General features: G+C 40.3%; 2 protein-coding genes across 3 annotated transcripts in view; one reads left to right on the top strand and one right to left on the bottom strand.

Annotated features, from left to right (window-relative positions):
* The window catches only part of LOC134742130 (nuclear pore complex protein Nup154), a 26997-nt gene extending 17237 nt beyond the window's left edge, over positions 1–9760 (top strand). The window contains exons 17-25 of the mRNA XM_063675091.1: positions 64–251; positions 770–926; positions 1252–1345; positions 2007–2187; positions 4919–5171; positions 5515–5749; positions 5948–6068; positions 7198–7378; positions 9006–9760. Coding sequence (XP_063531161.1) covers positions 64–251; positions 770–926; positions 1252–1345; positions 2007–2187; positions 4919–5171; positions 5515–5749; positions 5948–6068; positions 7198–7378; positions 9006–9077 — 1482 coding nt within the window. The 3' untranslated portion in view covers positions 9078–9760. The remainder of the gene's footprint in view (positions 1–63; positions 252–769; positions 927–1251; positions 1346–2006; positions 2188–4918; positions 5172–5514; positions 5750–5947; positions 6069–7197; positions 7379–9005) is intronic.
* LOC134742131 (uncharacterized) overlaps positions 9231–16128 on the bottom strand; it is a 20561-nt gene continuing 13663 nt past the window's right edge. For both annotated transcript variants that reach the window (XM_063675092.1, XM_063675093.1), the window contains exons 7-16: positions 15408–15555; positions 14218–14366; positions 13828–13987; positions 13179–13406; positions 12853–13031; positions 12533–12722; positions 11858–12043; positions 11248–11534; positions 10516–10842; positions 9231–10046 (exon numbers count right to left, since the gene is read on the bottom strand). In XM_063675092.1, coding sequence (XP_063531162.1) covers positions 9975–10046; positions 10516–10842; positions 11248–11534; positions 11858–12043; positions 12533–12722; positions 12853–13031; positions 13179–13406; positions 13828–13987; positions 14218–14366; positions 15408–15555 — 1926 coding nt within the window. In that variant the 3' untranslated portion in view covers positions 9231–9974. The remainder of the gene's footprint in view (positions 10047–10515; positions 10843–11247; positions 11535–11857; positions 12044–12532; positions 12723–12852; positions 13032–13178; positions 13407–13827; positions 13988–14217; positions 14367–15407; positions 15556–16128) is intronic.

The raw sequence follows: 16128 nt of genomic DNA, 5'->3' as shown, positions 1-16128 counted from the left end.
TTTTTCACTCAAATAAGTCTATTTGTTTTCGCTTGTGTCTCTTTCACACTGCCATATTTCCAGGACGTAGCCCCCAACGTGAACCTGCCGCTGGTGTGCTCGAAGCTGGTGTCGGCGGGCTTCTACTCGGGCGCGGTGGAGCTGTGCGCCGCGTGCGCCTGCAAGCTGGACCCGCTGGACAAGGCGCTGCACTTCTACAGGAGCGACCAGCCCAGCCAGGACCGCGAGGGACAACTTATATACTATAGGAGGTGGGCACTAACATTTTAACGAGGCCCTACCGCAAACATCGAATATCGTAAGTTTCCTATCGGCCTCTCTATCGCTCTTACATATGCGAGCGATAGAAGCAAACAGACAAACAAACGAAAGAATTGATCGCAATAGGTCTCAACAGATAAACCGGTTTTTTATACCAAAAAAGCTTTTCCGTCGAGATGTTTCATGGGTAGTTTTTAAATGACTAGATAGCGCTGTTTTAATTTTATGAAAATGGTTGTATCCGGCGACATCTATTGTGCGATTTACATAAATTGTTACATTATTATAAATATTTGATAAAGTTTTTGTAATATAACACTTTAAACTCTCGCGTTTTGTGCACATAATTAATGTCATTAACACGTCTAATGCGATTAAATTTCATTATTTTACCTTGTTCCGTGACCACAGCTACCTAGCTGAAACGTCGGAAAAAACGTAAAATAATGAAATGTAATCTCGTTAGATCCGTTATTGACATTAATAAATGTTTTTGTAATTGTTCCAGAATGGAAATATACCGCGAAGTGTGCCATGCTCTAGACAGACTGTACGAAAGCAGTTCAGACAACAACGCCAACGAGACTGGCATACTAAACACTTCTCAAGGTCACTCCGCGGCTGACAACACACTCAGTATGTCGGCTGCCGACGCTAACTTTCAGGTGATTTTGCTATTTGTAAAATTGTTTACAGTTATTTTCTTGTCTATACACATATAACTTATGTTATCACACTCATCCGCATCCAGTGTGAAGACGTCTTACGTCTTACATAAGACGGTTCGCAGTCACTAGTTTTTGGTGGTTCATTACCAATTTAATTTGAGAGGGAGAGTTCAAAATATTCTAATAGTAAACATGGGCTGCTCTCTTTAATACAGTTTATGGTGCAACTTAGTAAAGCAATTTGTATTGCACATCTTTATAAGAAAAAGAGCGCCTATGTGTGGCAAGTGTGCAATTTTAGCTAAATGTTTCTTATTTACAGGGAAGGAAACTCATTTGGGATTGTCTTTCACGCGATGACGAGCTATTACATGTGGCTGTATATGAATGGCTAGTCAGTAAAAACTTAGGATCAGGTAAACAATTCCCAGATTTATTTTATTTTATACCATTGTGACACTACTATGGTAACGTACGTTACGCCGACTATACTGTAACAAACTAAAGTTTGCGAAACGTACGAGTAAGAACCAATATTTGACAGTCATAAATTTACCCTTATATATATGAAGATAGGACTAACGTTTTAATTGATAGCCTTATAGAAGGATCAGCTCATAACTGTCAAATATTGGATCTTACGTTGCGCTGCTGACCTGTTTATATGTAAGAAGTTTTAGTTTTTTAGGGTTCCGTACCCAAAGGGTAAAACGGGACCCTATTACTAAGACTCCACTGTCCGTCTGTCCAGTTTGTCTATCTGTGTCCGTCCGTCTGTCTGTCACCAGGCTGTATCTCATGAACCGTGATAACTAGACAGTTGAAATTTTCACAGATGATGTATTTCTGTTGACGCTATAACAACCAACAAATACTAAAAAGTACGGAACCCTCGGTGGTCGAGTCCAACTCGCACTTGTCCGGTTTTTACACGAATGACTGTTTTCGCGAGTACACATCAACCTACTTTCTCTTTTTGCTCGGTTAAATCAATCAAATATTAGCACAGTAGACACAAATTGTAATGATTAGTTTTGATGGCCTCGCAAGAGATTTGAATATATTGGTCCCTTCCAGAATTGCTATCACTGGGTACCGCTCCGCCGGACTCCCTCCGCACGTACCTGACCGCCGCCGCGCGCTCGGCCTCGCCGCCCGCGGCGTTACATCTACTGGATCTGCTCTGGAAGGTTCTGGAGAAAAGCGGGGACCATCTCGGCGCTGCTACCGTGCTGGAGGGGCTTGCCACTAGACCCGGGTAACTTAACTTTGGGTACTGGTCGAATAGGATTTTGGTAGCTAGTTCGATGCGGCATCGTCAGATCGAATTCACTCTTAACGCTAGAACAACAGCGTTATTTTTAGGGTTCCGTACCCAAAGGGTAAAAACGGGACCCTATTACTAAGACTCCGCTGTCCCTGTGTCCGCCTGTCTGTCACCAGGCTGTATCTCATGAACCGTGATAGCTAGACAGTTGAAAATTTCACAGATGATGTATTTCTGTTGCCGCTATAACAACAAATACTAAAAAGTACGGAATCCTCGGGGCGCGAGTCCGACTCGGACTTGGCCGGTTTTTTTAAGTTACACAGGGTAATAGTACATTATTGTCGAGGCTCGGAAGTAGCTACTTGCTGGCTGAGGATTTGTTTTAAACGGACGACCTTGGGAGTCCGTTTAATTGAATCCGAAGCCAGCAAGTAGCCTTCCAACCGAGTCATGTATAGTGCTTTTCTCAAAAATGGCGCATTAAATACAAATATAATAGAAATATTTTACAGAAGCAACGTTCTTATGTATATATTCACAGAAAAAAGTAAAACGATTTGCTATGCCGCCGTTTTATTTTTTTAATTAAAAATAGAAGTGTATTTTTCTGCTGAAAATACGCCAACCTATTTGAGACATCTAAATAGTCGCGGTACCAACAATATAATAATAAGTATTGATCATCTGTTTAATGGACCTATGCCTTTTTCTTTATATGGCAACTTCAACTTTTAAAAAGTTTGGAACTCGACAAATAATGGAATTTGTATGCAACATTGCAGTCCCGAAATCGAGACTCATGGTCATGAAAAAAAAAAAAAAAAAAAGAAACCGAGACTGCAATGTTTTTAACTTTTTTATTTTATTGACTGACCGTAAACGGCGTAAACTACGCACTTCGCGACCTACTTTTTAATCGGCAACGTCGACTTTGCCGTCCATTTTTGGGAAAAACAACTTTAACCGCCATCATTATATTATGGTTGTAGTATAGTAGGAAAATATTAATTTTAGGACGCGCTTGGACGCCGGCAAAAGTGTCAACGCCAACGTAATGCCCACACCCTATAGCGTGCATTTAACCGGAGATTGCGGCCTAACTTTACGTGTATATTACGTGCAAAGCAAAGAATTATTAGAATAGCAGACGATGTTTAAACTAAGAAAAAATCGTGCTTTAAATTCGATACCTGAAGTAGATTTCGCTGATCGGCGCAGCTACAACAGAAATATGGCGTCGTATAGGGAATGCCATCTCATGAACTCGTGCTCGGCGCAAACTTATGGACACGATCGTTTCTAAAACTTTAATAGTTTTTTCATTACTCATGCTCTGAAAGCGGGTCGTTGTTGTGACTAAGAAGTGTGCAGAAAATGATACGTTTCTGCACTAGAGCATTTTACTTGCCAAGAACGTTTTTTTTTCTTATTTTGTACGATAAGCAATTAAAATTTGCTTTTTAATGGATTTGTTGTACAATTTCCATTCTGATACTTAACTCCCCATTCCATAAATAAAAATACTTTTGCCTTAATTATTAATTGAAAGTACCCTCAAGAAATACTATTGAACAAGTTTTGGGAACAAATCAATATATTTTATTAAATATTTTGATTTGTGTTTTTAAGTAGTCACACTACTATATATAAATAAAAAACTGTAATAGATGTCATATATTAAAGAAAAAATGACGAAGGCATCCAGTGGTGAAGGCCACCACACACACACCTGCAGTGTACACATACAGTGGTAAGGTTTTTCTTTGATATATGACATCTAAATATTACAGTTTTTAAATACTATTGAAGTTTATACTTAGTCATGTTTTTTAATGTACATGTATTTTACTTTCCTCGTATTCGAAATGAAAAGTAGAGTGTTTAACTCGGGTGAAAGGCATCATTTCAGTTTCGGTTCGAAAGAAATGGGTGCCTTTCATCCCTTGGTATAACAATCTACTACTTATTGTTTTACAAGGAGGTAAAGTTGTTGTTTAGTTTAACCTCTTGTGCTAATATTGATAGCCGAGCAAGCGAAAGATTTCAAGATTGAACCACGAGCGTAGCGAGTGGTTCGAAAATGTAACCTTGAGCATAGCAAGGGTTTCAAGGCACGAGTTAAACAAATTTTGCCACCGAGTGAAACAAAACTTTTGATAGCAAATCGATTCAAAATGAGTGTATTAAATAAAATATTTATTATTCAAAATCGTCATTTAAAAGTCAATAGGGGATATTACTGCAATGTTCTGCCACCAGAGTGCAGCACTAGCCTTTTTAGTAAACCATAGAGTAACGTATACATACTGTACCTTTAACAGGTTTTTGACAAGTTTTCAGAGATAATAAAATACGACATTGATGCATCAAGGCGGTTTGTTTACAGGGGACCTACCAAGGACCTACCGGGAAACGCGAATCCGAAATTTCGCTATCTGCCTCTTTATCGCTCGAATATGCAAGAGTGACAGAGATGTTAGATAACGAAATTTCGATTTTCTTGTTTCGCGATAGACCCTCAGATTGTAGTAGTGTCGCCCCCTACGCAGAGTTTCGCGTAATATTCCCTATTCTATCAGCAAATATAAGAAAACAACTCAAAATTTGCATTTAATTACTTTGCATCACATGTGAATAAAATGCAACTTTCTGATCAGTTTTTGAACAATTAAGAGAGCCTTTACCAGTTGATGTGGAATAACCGTTCGATACGTGTCAGATCGGGCGCTCGGCTGGCGGCGCGCATGGCGTGGCTGTCGGCGGGCGTGGTGTGCGTGCGCGGGGCGGGCGCGGGGGCGGGGGCGGGCGCGGGCGCGGGCGGCGGGGAGCTGCTGCGGCGGCTGGAGGAGGCGGGCGAGGTGGCGCGAGTGCAGGCGCAGGTGTGCGCCGCCGCCGCCGCGCTGCCGCCAAGGCTGCGCCCGCCGCCGCCCATGCTGCAGCGGCTCCACGACCAGCTGCTCGACATCACGCAGGTGAGCAGGACGCTTCAACCCTTTAATACTGTTTGTTCGTGGGGGGGCGGAAGGGTGTTCGCCGTGCCGTTCAGAGGGCACGGGAGCGTGGCGGACGAGCGTTTTTCTTCTACGATTCTTTGCACTTTTTGCGCCAACTATCTTGGTATAAAAAAAGAAAACCATTGAATTTACCTGTGCAATCAACTGGCACTACTTGGCTTCATTTTCGTATATTATGGGTATTTGTTATTATTATTTTATATCTTCGTATATTTGCTATTATGTATTTTTGTTAAACAGTTAATAGATTGGGATTGACAATTCCGTACAAAACTCTAACAAAACTTTTACTATTGTACAGTTATACGAAGAATACGCCGACCGCTACAACCTCTGGGAGTGCAAGCTCGCCATCGTGCAATGCTCGGGCCACAACGACGACCTGCTGCTGGAGAACATTTGGAGCAACATTCTCGCAGAGGCCGAAGCGGCGGCGCGCTCGCTTCCGTCGCCCGATGACAGGCTGGCGTCTGTCCTCAGCAAACTCACTACTCTGGGAAGGGAATACGTTAATACGGGACACTGTTTCCCTCTGTGTAAGTATTATGCAGTGGAGAAATATGGAGCAACATCGTTATCGCGGCTGAGCCTTAAGACTCGTATACAATGTTTAAGCTGTTATCCTACTTTTATAACCTGACATTTCAGCATTTGTGATGCTGTTATGGCTTCCTAATATCAACTAAGACTAAATAAACAAAACTAAAACATTGATTCATGTCGTTTTATTACAGATTTTATCGTCCGTCAGTTAGAAATATTGGCGTGCAAACTACAAGCAGACCAAGGCATGGTGTTTAGAACAATTTTGAATATTGGAGTTTCTATTGAACAAGTTTTGGATATTTATATTAAGTAAGTATTTGTTTCTGTTATTTTTTATATATATATTATGTTTCCAAATAGGCGCAAGTCGTCTAGTTGCGTAAACCTGTATGTACTACAGTTACCATCAATAGTAGCGGATGAAACAACGTGCAAAAAGTATCTGCTTCCCTGCAATACTTTTCCAAAATGGGATTTATCTCAACAGTTTGCATTGAAAAATTTCTGGCAGTCTAATTTCATTGTATTTATAAGGCATACTAGACAGACAACATTCAAAACGAATGGTAGGCTGTATACCTATAAGAATGCCATCTAAAATAAGCATGCACAGCAAGAAAAAAAGCCAGAGAGCAAGGAATAAAGGACGCACACCTGGCACTAAACCGTGCAGAATGGAAGAAGAGGACAGGGAGGGCCGACCCCAAGTAAATGGGATAAGGTCTGGGAAGAAGAAGCAAGAAAAAAAAGCAAGTGAAAACTATACTAAAGCTATAAAAAAAAACAACACCATACTATATTATTAAATTACATTGTATTGTAACATGTGAAATTGTAACTTACTATTGCTAGAACTTAACTACTTGCCTCCTGATTACCACTAGCCGTGAGTTGAAAACATCGATAAGCGAATAAAGAGAGAACTTTTGGCGCTTAGCTTGATCTGCTACTACTGCACAATACAATATGTTCCTCAAAACGTTAACTCATCAATAACTCAAAATATTGTGTCCGTATTTTGTATTATTGGTTTCTTGTTTGCCACTCAGAATTTCAATTAAATAGTTAAAACCAAAGAGTAAAGTAAGTATATAATAGTTAAAACCATTCATATCTATTTTCCGAATGACGTTGTCAATGCGACCAAATTCGTCTGCAGAAAACTCCGTACAAGTGGCTGTTTTTAAAACAACAAAGCTAACAATATTTGGCTTCATCGTTAAGCAGTGATTGCTTTTAGTTCCAGCAATTAAATGCATTTGGCAGACGGATTTAGCCGCATCTACCTAAACAGTTTTTTGCCATATGTTTGACATACCACGGTAAACAGGCGGGGTGGAGACGTGCCTCGTCCGAGGCAATGCCGTCTCGGCACGTCTACACGGCTGCCTCGCGCGGCGGCATGTTGTACATATTTAAAACAAATATAATATTTTAGATTGGTGAGCGTGAACGAGCGCGTGTGGCTGGGCAGCGGCGACGAGACGCACGTGTGCGGCGCGGCGGCGCGCCTGCTGGAGGCGGCGCGCGCCGAGCTGGCGCCGCTGGCCGCCGTCGCGCGCCGCCGGGCGCGCGCGCGCTGCAAGGACCTGCACGAGGCGGCCGTCTCCTCTTTACAGGTACCTACTTACACCCTATTAACCCGTCACTTAAATAAACCGGCCAAGTGCGAGTCGGACTCGCGCACGAAGAGTTTCGTACCATGTACCATTAAGCTAAAATATCACGTTTGTTGTATAAGCCCAAGCCCCACTTAAATATTTATTCTGTTTTTAGTATTTGTTGTTATAGCGGCAACAGAAATACATCATCTGTGAAAATTTCAACTGTCTAGCTATCACGGTTCATGAGATACAGCCTGGTGACAGACAGAAGGACGGACGGACAGCGGAGTCTTAGTTATAGGGTCCCGTTTTTACCCTTTGGGTACGGAACCCTAAAAACAACGATCGCTCGATACTCGGAGTGTTTTGACGTAGTAGACGCAAAATAGACCCGGGGCTAGCCCTGCGGTACGGTGTCAGTATTTGTCCGACGAACGTCACTCCTTTGAAGCCGCTCCTTTAGATGCCTCCTCCGCAGGATTACTTACGCAATTAACTTTTTGACCGCCAAAGACATCTACAGACGCTCGCGGCTCTTGCTCAATATCAACCTTCTTGCATTCCGACTTGGACCACAATGTCGCGCCGCGCACGATAGGCAAAGCAGCTTTAATTTTTTTTAAATTTATTTAGGAAACAAACAGTCACATACAGATAAATTTAAATTTTCAGATATACAAATATACATATAGTTCTATTAAATATAACATACTCATATTGTTAACAAGTAGAAACAGGGCTTGTTCGGCACTGCCTATTAATAAGAAGATACACAAAAGTAACAATTGGATACACAACTAATAAAGTACCTAGGTATCAATCATGCTTACAAACATACGTACGTTGCATAAGACTATATAGGTAGAACAATGAAAACAAAAGTGAGTAGTATTACACTGCTATGGAAAAAGTAAGCTCCGCAGACCACTACTATATTTACCGAAAGACAATGAGAAGATATCTAGGTTTATGAAGTTAACATTATAATCACGTCTAAAGAAAGTATTTTTCGCGAAATGAGATCTACAAAAACTGATATGGAATTATGATTCAAACCTGGGATAACTCGGGGCACTTATACTAAAGTGACGTAGCATAATATTTTATCAACAAATAAATATATCGACGTTACTGTCAACATCTAAATGTTCTACAAAATAAATATATTTATACAAACTTGCTTAAATTCTAAAAAGGTGTATTTATTTTATTTTTAAATCAAGTCAGTATTTCCACATTGGCACTAAATGTTTTATACTAATCATTTTATATCGTTATTTATTATTTCTTAAACATTACTCCATCTTCATTTATTGCGAAATGTACAAAAAAAGTGAAATTCACCTTAAGTCATAAAAATACCATTAGGTACATAAACCATTTCGAGACAAACCTTATTTATTTTGTAGAATATGCCTGAAAGGAGTTGGTTATCAAAACTATTTTGACAATACTATAATGACTAATGGGCGAGTGGCGGATGCAAAGTATATATCGACATCTTTTTTATCGATATCAAATCCCTAGAATGTGCCCCGAGTTATCACAGGTTTGATTATGATTCAGAAATAAAAGTGGAACAGTTTAGTTGGGTGTTTTAAAATCCAACTGTTAAATAATAGGAGTAATGTTTGTTTTGCAGGCACGGCCGAACACACAGCGACTCATCGACCGGCTGTCCGCGGCGCAGGCGCACCTGGACCGGATGGATTAATGCTAACTCCTAGTCTACTACTGTATCCAATTTTAGCTCGATAAGTTAATATTTAATTAGCAGTTTAGTAATTTTTCCCAATCTTGACATTTTCGCTTTCCATTTTAATCTAAACTTTTGTTAATAAAGTCAATTACCAATAAAAGACGGCAGTGACTGGAATATGTTTATTTCATATTTTACATTTTCTTTGGTAATAAATCTACGTAAACAATAGAAAATATTATACAATTATTGTAAACTTATTATTTAAATTCTCACATATTCATACTACCGAATATAAGAATACTAATGATAGTTATTTTAATGGCAGTGATAAGTTAATTAGCGCCATTTGCACCATCCAACTAACCCGGGGTTAACCCAATGTCAAATTGTACTGGTAACCATAGTAACTCCAGGTTTAACCGGTTAACCCCGAGTTAGTGAATGGTGCAAGTGGCCCTTATTGCTAGACCGATAAATTAATTATGGCTAGACCATATACTTTAATAATGTATAACAAATTGCAGACATAATAAATTTGATCAATTTCTCGTTAGATCGCCACAATATGTATAATGTCAATGAGTTAGTAACGTCAATCATGTGCATGTTTAAATAATGAGATAATAGCTGAAGTGATTAAGTCTCTAAAACATTAATGATTTTTATTTTTGTAAAATAAATGATTCTTCATTTAATTTTATGTTTTATTGTTCTAACACACAGGCTTCATCATCATCATGCTAAGTGAGATCTAATATTTCAGAAGTGACTTTTCAATAAAATATCAAATTTATTAAAATTATTTTTACCTAATGAACTGTCCAGCTATATATCAATCACTTTTGTAAAGTCACTTCTTATTTTGGTCTAAATATAAAGTTCGTTGGCATCGTGCATTGTGAGCATATCTCATAGTCCTGATTCCTTAGGTCTAGGAAATGTTTGGAAAGTTGTTAGGGCGCCAGGCGTTCGCAGCAATACCTTGAAATAACGGAATGAATGTTAGTAATGATGTGTTAGATGCAGACCACACGGTGTTGCGCTATCACGAGTTTGGAAAACTTTGTAGTCGCCATCAGGTATATAAGAACTGCCAAGGGGCTCAAAAATATCTGGACACGGACACTAGCGCCTTGACAATAGAAGCGTGTTCAGATATATGTGAGCGCCTTGGCCGCTCCGATATATCTGATGGCGACTGTACTAAGCAACTGTAGATACAGTCGACGTCAAAGTTAAGTACATATTTTTCGCCTTATTACAAAGAAGTAAGGTTAACATACGTTTTAAGTAGACCGTAATACACATATCGCGCCACCTCCACATCACATGCGTACCGCTACTACTGCTCGTTCGCCAGAGCTGCGTAACAAAGCTTTTCCACCTCGCAGAGACGTAGTACCATGTGTTCTGCACTTTATGACGAATCATCGAAAGGGTTAGTGTTTACCTGACGACCGTCGTCATCAGGGTACGTGTACACGCCGGACTGACCGCTGACCGTCGGGATCCCCACAGTGTTCATCGACGATATGTTCCCGTACTGCGGTTGCCGTTGACTCTCCTTTTTACTAGAGTTCTTCCTAACGATTGTTGTGTACGTGGGACCCTTAGGCATGTCTCTGATCTTCGTGCCGGACCGATAAGTCCCGAATTCGTCGGGCGGAGGCGGCAGAGAAAAGCCGTCCGACGTTTGCGTAATCACAGACGCTTCGTCGCTAATTTCTTTGGACAGTTTATTACGCATCTTCTTTGGCATCGTATGGAATGTGCTGGTCTAAAATGAACAAGAGATACAATAATAATTGTTCAATTATACAAAAAACAGGTGCTAATATTGCTAAAAACTGCTAATCGCTTACTACAAAGGGAGTCGGAGTCGACTGACGCGAATTGTCTATATTTGAGACAAGGTACTCAAAAAATGTCGTTGTAGTCTTTAAACTGCAACACTCGGCTGGTAATATAGTACTGATATTTAATTCTGGGTCCATTTCTCGAAAGGTATTAGACTAATAATATTAGTCCACGAACTGTCGAATCGTATGAGTTTCCATAGCAACACGCTAATAATATTAGTCTAATATCGTTCAAGAAATGGGCCCCTGGTTGGTCATATTGGTCAGACGGCCTTTGCAATGAGTTTGTAGCTTTGAACCTGATTATTGGAACGTAATTTTACCGCGGGAGGTAACTGGGTGACTAAATGATCGCACAGATTGTCCATGTCCCTTCGCCTGTTAATATTTTGCATGGAATGGACTCTACAACTGGGGCTGTGTCTCAGAACATCGTTGTGTTTGTGGCCCATGTCTTCTTCGGCGAAGTCGTGTAGATATCTGGCCGAATGAAAGGAGCTGGTTCGCCGCACGTCGAAGTTTTTGGAGGGGTACCTCGCCATGGCCCGGCGGAAGGATTCAGTCCGTCTGACGTTGCATTCGCTGTCGTCGCTGTCGTTACAAGTGGTTTCTGAAAAAATAAACAGTGTCGATGAAGGCCTCGGTAGTACCAAACCGTTGTGTCTTTTCGCGTGTACCGAAGTTTGTCATAAATTCTGGTAACTTACTTGCTAAACATTAAAACTTTTGACAACCTGAGTTACCAGATAATGTACGGAGCCGTACAGCGGCATATCTTGAAGCCTGATATTGTGCACGCCGCCAGCGCCACAAGCAAGCCCAGCGCACCGTGATGCTTGCGAAACCACTTGACGCTGCCAGCGTCAATATCGAGCGATGCCGTTATCGTAAGTACATGTTTTTATTTATGTTAGAAATACACCCCGAAAGTACCGTCAGTGTTGTAGGCGCACAGCGGCGGGTTGGTGTCGCGCGCGCGCGGCGCGGCGGGCCGCGAGCCGCGCTCGTGCGCGCACAGCACCAGCGCGCACGCCGCCAGCGCCACCAGCAGAACACCTCCGAACAGTGCCAGCGATAACACTGTGATGTTGGCCACCGTGTTCTGCACGGGCTCCGAACCTATGTATAAATTGTGAACTTTGAAAAATACTGCTAATGAGGGCTATCGTTTTTTTGCTCACCAGTTGGCGCCTCTGTTGATGGTGGTCCAAAAGACTAAAGAACAGCTGTCAGTCATTGAAGTGACAAGAGACATTTGACATTTCGAACTATGGAAAAGACCACCATCTACACTAGCGCCCCTAGCGGCGAATTCATACGCGTAGCCCTCATTGCTCACTAACGCGTCTCGCGTCGCGCGTGGGCGTCTTTGAATAAGGTTGTTACTTTGGTTACTACGGTTGTAATTGTATGCTATTGTGAGATTTTTATAGCCAGTTTCGTGGTTGCTATTATGAAAATAGAAAATAAGGCATCGTAAAAGGCCAACTGACACAAACTTAAATGTATTTTGGTACGTTGATTCTCCCACCTATACTTATTAGTTCCCTGCAGTTTTGATAGAATATTTAAATTGGATCATACAAAAAAAAGTTAGTAGGTACAAACCAGCTAATTCATCGATAATGCTGTCTTTGTCAATTTCGACTAATTGGCTGTCTCCTTTATCATTCGACGCCACTATTTCGAATTTGAAATTCTCTTCTGTTATGTCTTGTATCAAGAACTTTGGTTCTAACTTCGTTATCGTTTCTAGAACTTCGTCTGTGTCTGTAGATTTTGCGACGATTGTGAATTTCTGAAATATTTCAATAATCGAGTGAAAGAGCGAAACCGCATGCATTATGGATCTACGTCTAAAGACCTAAGTAGTTAAAATGGTTTCAATACGTTTACCAACACAGCAAATATTTGAAATTGGGCCGTACCTGCGGCAAACCGCCGTCGTGCCCCTTGTCGCAAGTGACGGTGACGTCACGGTCGTGCTTGACAGCGACGCAGCTCAGGGGAGGCCGCGGCGCCGTCTGGTCCGTTATGAGAAAGCTGCAAGGCGTTTTGGGCAAGTCGCTGTCTGGCACCTCGTTTATTCCCCAGCAGAATATTGAACCTGAACAAAAAATGATTAAAACAACTTTTTACAATACATGTAGATAAGATTACAAGGATTTATGGACATAAAAATCGGGCACTCAAAAAATATTTTCCTGAAAACAACCTGAAAAATTTCAACCATATCAAATAAAATTGAACTTACTGAACGCGGTGTCATTAGGCCGTGTATACAAATAAGTGTTGTTATCCGTTATTACAACATTTTGAGGGATTTTATTCTCGAAATCATCGGCTTTAGCTTGTCCATTGATAACGGCCCAGCCGTACTGGAACGGGGGTGGGTTTGACTTGATGTTGCACGTAATGTTGATGGACTCGTCCACTCCCAGACCGTATTCGGCCACGGTCTCCTCTTCGCAAAAGGCTGGATCTGAAAATCATTACAATTTGGTAACCAGTGACGAATGAAAGAAGTACGGTCGGTGCACTTAAATAAGTACCTATCCACAAGTTGGGACACTTACTTCCATAAAATAGTAATATCCGGGTGACCGGGCTTTGCTCGGAAAAAATTAAAAAAACTCAAAAATGCGCGATTTCTCAGAGATATCGCCCCCGACAACCCCCATATAGCAAATTTCATCGAAATCGTCAGAGCCGTTTCCGAAATCCCCGACATATATAAATATATATACAAGAATTGCTCGTTTAAGGGTATAAGATGTATTATTTATAAATCATGTGTTCGCTTGATCGTTATTATTTATTCAGTTATTGGAAGACTTTGGAGTGAGATCTTTAAAAAAACACTAACTTATAAGGTGAGGTACTTTGTAATAAACTTAACTTACAAATAAGGTCTATAAAAACCGGTTCACTGTAAGAGGACCCCTCGGCATTGATAGCGCCGCAGACGTACGCGCCTCCGTCTTTCACAGTGACCTCGTACAGATTCAGCACCGGGTGGAAACTGCTCTCGTTGTTGTCTGTGTAGTTAGATATGATATCATCCTGTATAACACAAGGATTGAATTAAAGCGAAGGTGTAAATGAATGAAGAGTTATATTCTACACAAAGTCACAACACGTGTCTTATTACTATGATCACCATTTAGCTCAGTCGGCTAATAAAGTAATTGTGCAGTGGTTTTCTATACCTATATGCCTTATTACCAAGGCAATAGAGTTATAAATAAAAAATAAAAATAGCAAACAAGTGATGCAGTTTATTAAATTCGTACCTGGTGAAACCATGTGAGCTGGTGTACTGCCGGATTGGCTTGGCTCGTGCAGTTTAGTGTAACGTTGGACCCCTTGAGCACGTGCAGTGTGCAATTTTTAGCGTCCAGCTGCCCGCCGTATTCCACAGTTATATTTAGTACTGGTGGATCTGTACAATAAGATTAGTATATTAAAATAATATATGCTGCTCAATCCACTCACTAGCTTAGATAGGTGAGTTGTGGTTCTGTTTTTACACTAGTTTGTATGATACCAACTAGTCTAAAAACAGAACCACAATGGTATCAATGTTAAAAACTATCTTGGAGAATAAAACAATGCAAATAATTACGATGGCAAGAGTCATTTATCGCAAAATAATTAAGTAGGTAGTTATCTCTCATCTATTTTGTATTTTCTGGAAACAAAAGTTGAATTTGTCTTACAAATTCAACTTGCATTTTTGTGTTCCTTCCCTCTATAACCGAAGACACTACTTAGATGTAATGTTCTTGTTTAAAATTCTTAAAGGTGTGATAAAATGTCCGAATCTCTTAGAATTAGTCACTTTCAGTTGTCCGCACCAACCCCTACGTTCTAGACCTCTATTTCATATCAGCTTTGCCCGCAAGAATTACGCTCGGCACACATTTTTCAGACGAGTCCCAAATTATTATAATAAGCACCTACATGACATTGATCCTTTTCACACTTCCCTGTCTAGTCTTAGAATGAAACTTAGACATAAGTTGTTTTAATATGTCAAGTATAAATATAAATAAGTAAATGTATAAATGTAACTTTCCGGCTTTCCGGTAGGACAACCGTAGGCTCATGTTTTTCTTTTATCTCCTTTTTATCTCTGCTGTTTAGTGTGTATGTTAACATTATGTACTTACTAATGAACCTTCAGGTCTGTTTTCTTAAGTATGTTAAGTACATTTGTACTTCAAACCCATTTGTATATGTGACTGTTTGTGTTCTAAATAAAGTAAAAAAAAAAAATGTTTAAATTTTTGCCAATTTTAGGCAATTAAGTGCCAGTTGCACCATCCGCACTTGACAAACTGATCAACGTCACCCGGCGCGCCGCGGCGGTTTACTATGAAAACTTTCCATACAATCAAATTCCGTACAATAAAATTTAGCGAACTCTTTAACCATGACAAACAGTTTGGTGCAACCGACCCTAAGCCATATCAAAACTAACAGAACACAGAGAGCGGGAGAGGCGGCGCACAGGTGAGCTCCGCGTCGGTGTTGTATGCCGGCACGCAGCACGTGACCCGCGCCTCGTCCCATGTGTGGTCTATGCTTAGCTCGACCTCGCTGATTAGTAGCCGCTGCGACGGCTCCTCCTGTGGACAAATCAATCATATATAAACATTTATTTATCATTATTTATTATATACTCGTCTAATATCTATATTTCACGAAAAAAGAGACAGTTAAATAATAAATTATAGAAATTAATAGTAGAAAATGGAATTTAAGTTTAAATTATTTGTAATTACAGTATACAGATGACAAAAATAAGAAAAGAAAGAGATGACAAATATAAAAAAATACATAAATTAGCTTTTTGCCATTAGTAACAATAATAATTCTAAATTAACCATTATGCGAGAACATAAAACAAAACAATTAGAGCTTGAAAATTGGAACTACCTAGAAATTTCAGACATGCGTTAGCACTAAAGATTGGTTTGATACATTTTTACAATCCTTCCAAGAAATGTGTTTGGTATGTTATCCAGCATAAGGTTGATGATTGTAGTTGTAGCGGCCCTGGTCCGCCACATGACGGTCGGCGTGGGCCGCGCGCCCAGGGGCCCATTCCTCGAACGGTATTAGACTAATATTTTTTGTCTACAAACTGTCAAGTCGTATGGGTTTTTATGACAACACACTAATAATATTAGACTAATTTG

This window comes from Cydia strobilella, chromosome 6, assembly GCF_947568885.1.
Source record: "Cydia strobilella chromosome 6, ilCydStro3.1, whole genome shotgun sequence".
Lineage (NCBI taxonomy): Eukaryota > Metazoa > Arthropoda > Insecta > Lepidoptera > Tortricidae > Cydia > Cydia strobilella.
This window is presented reverse-complemented; position numbering and strand designations above follow the sequence as displayed.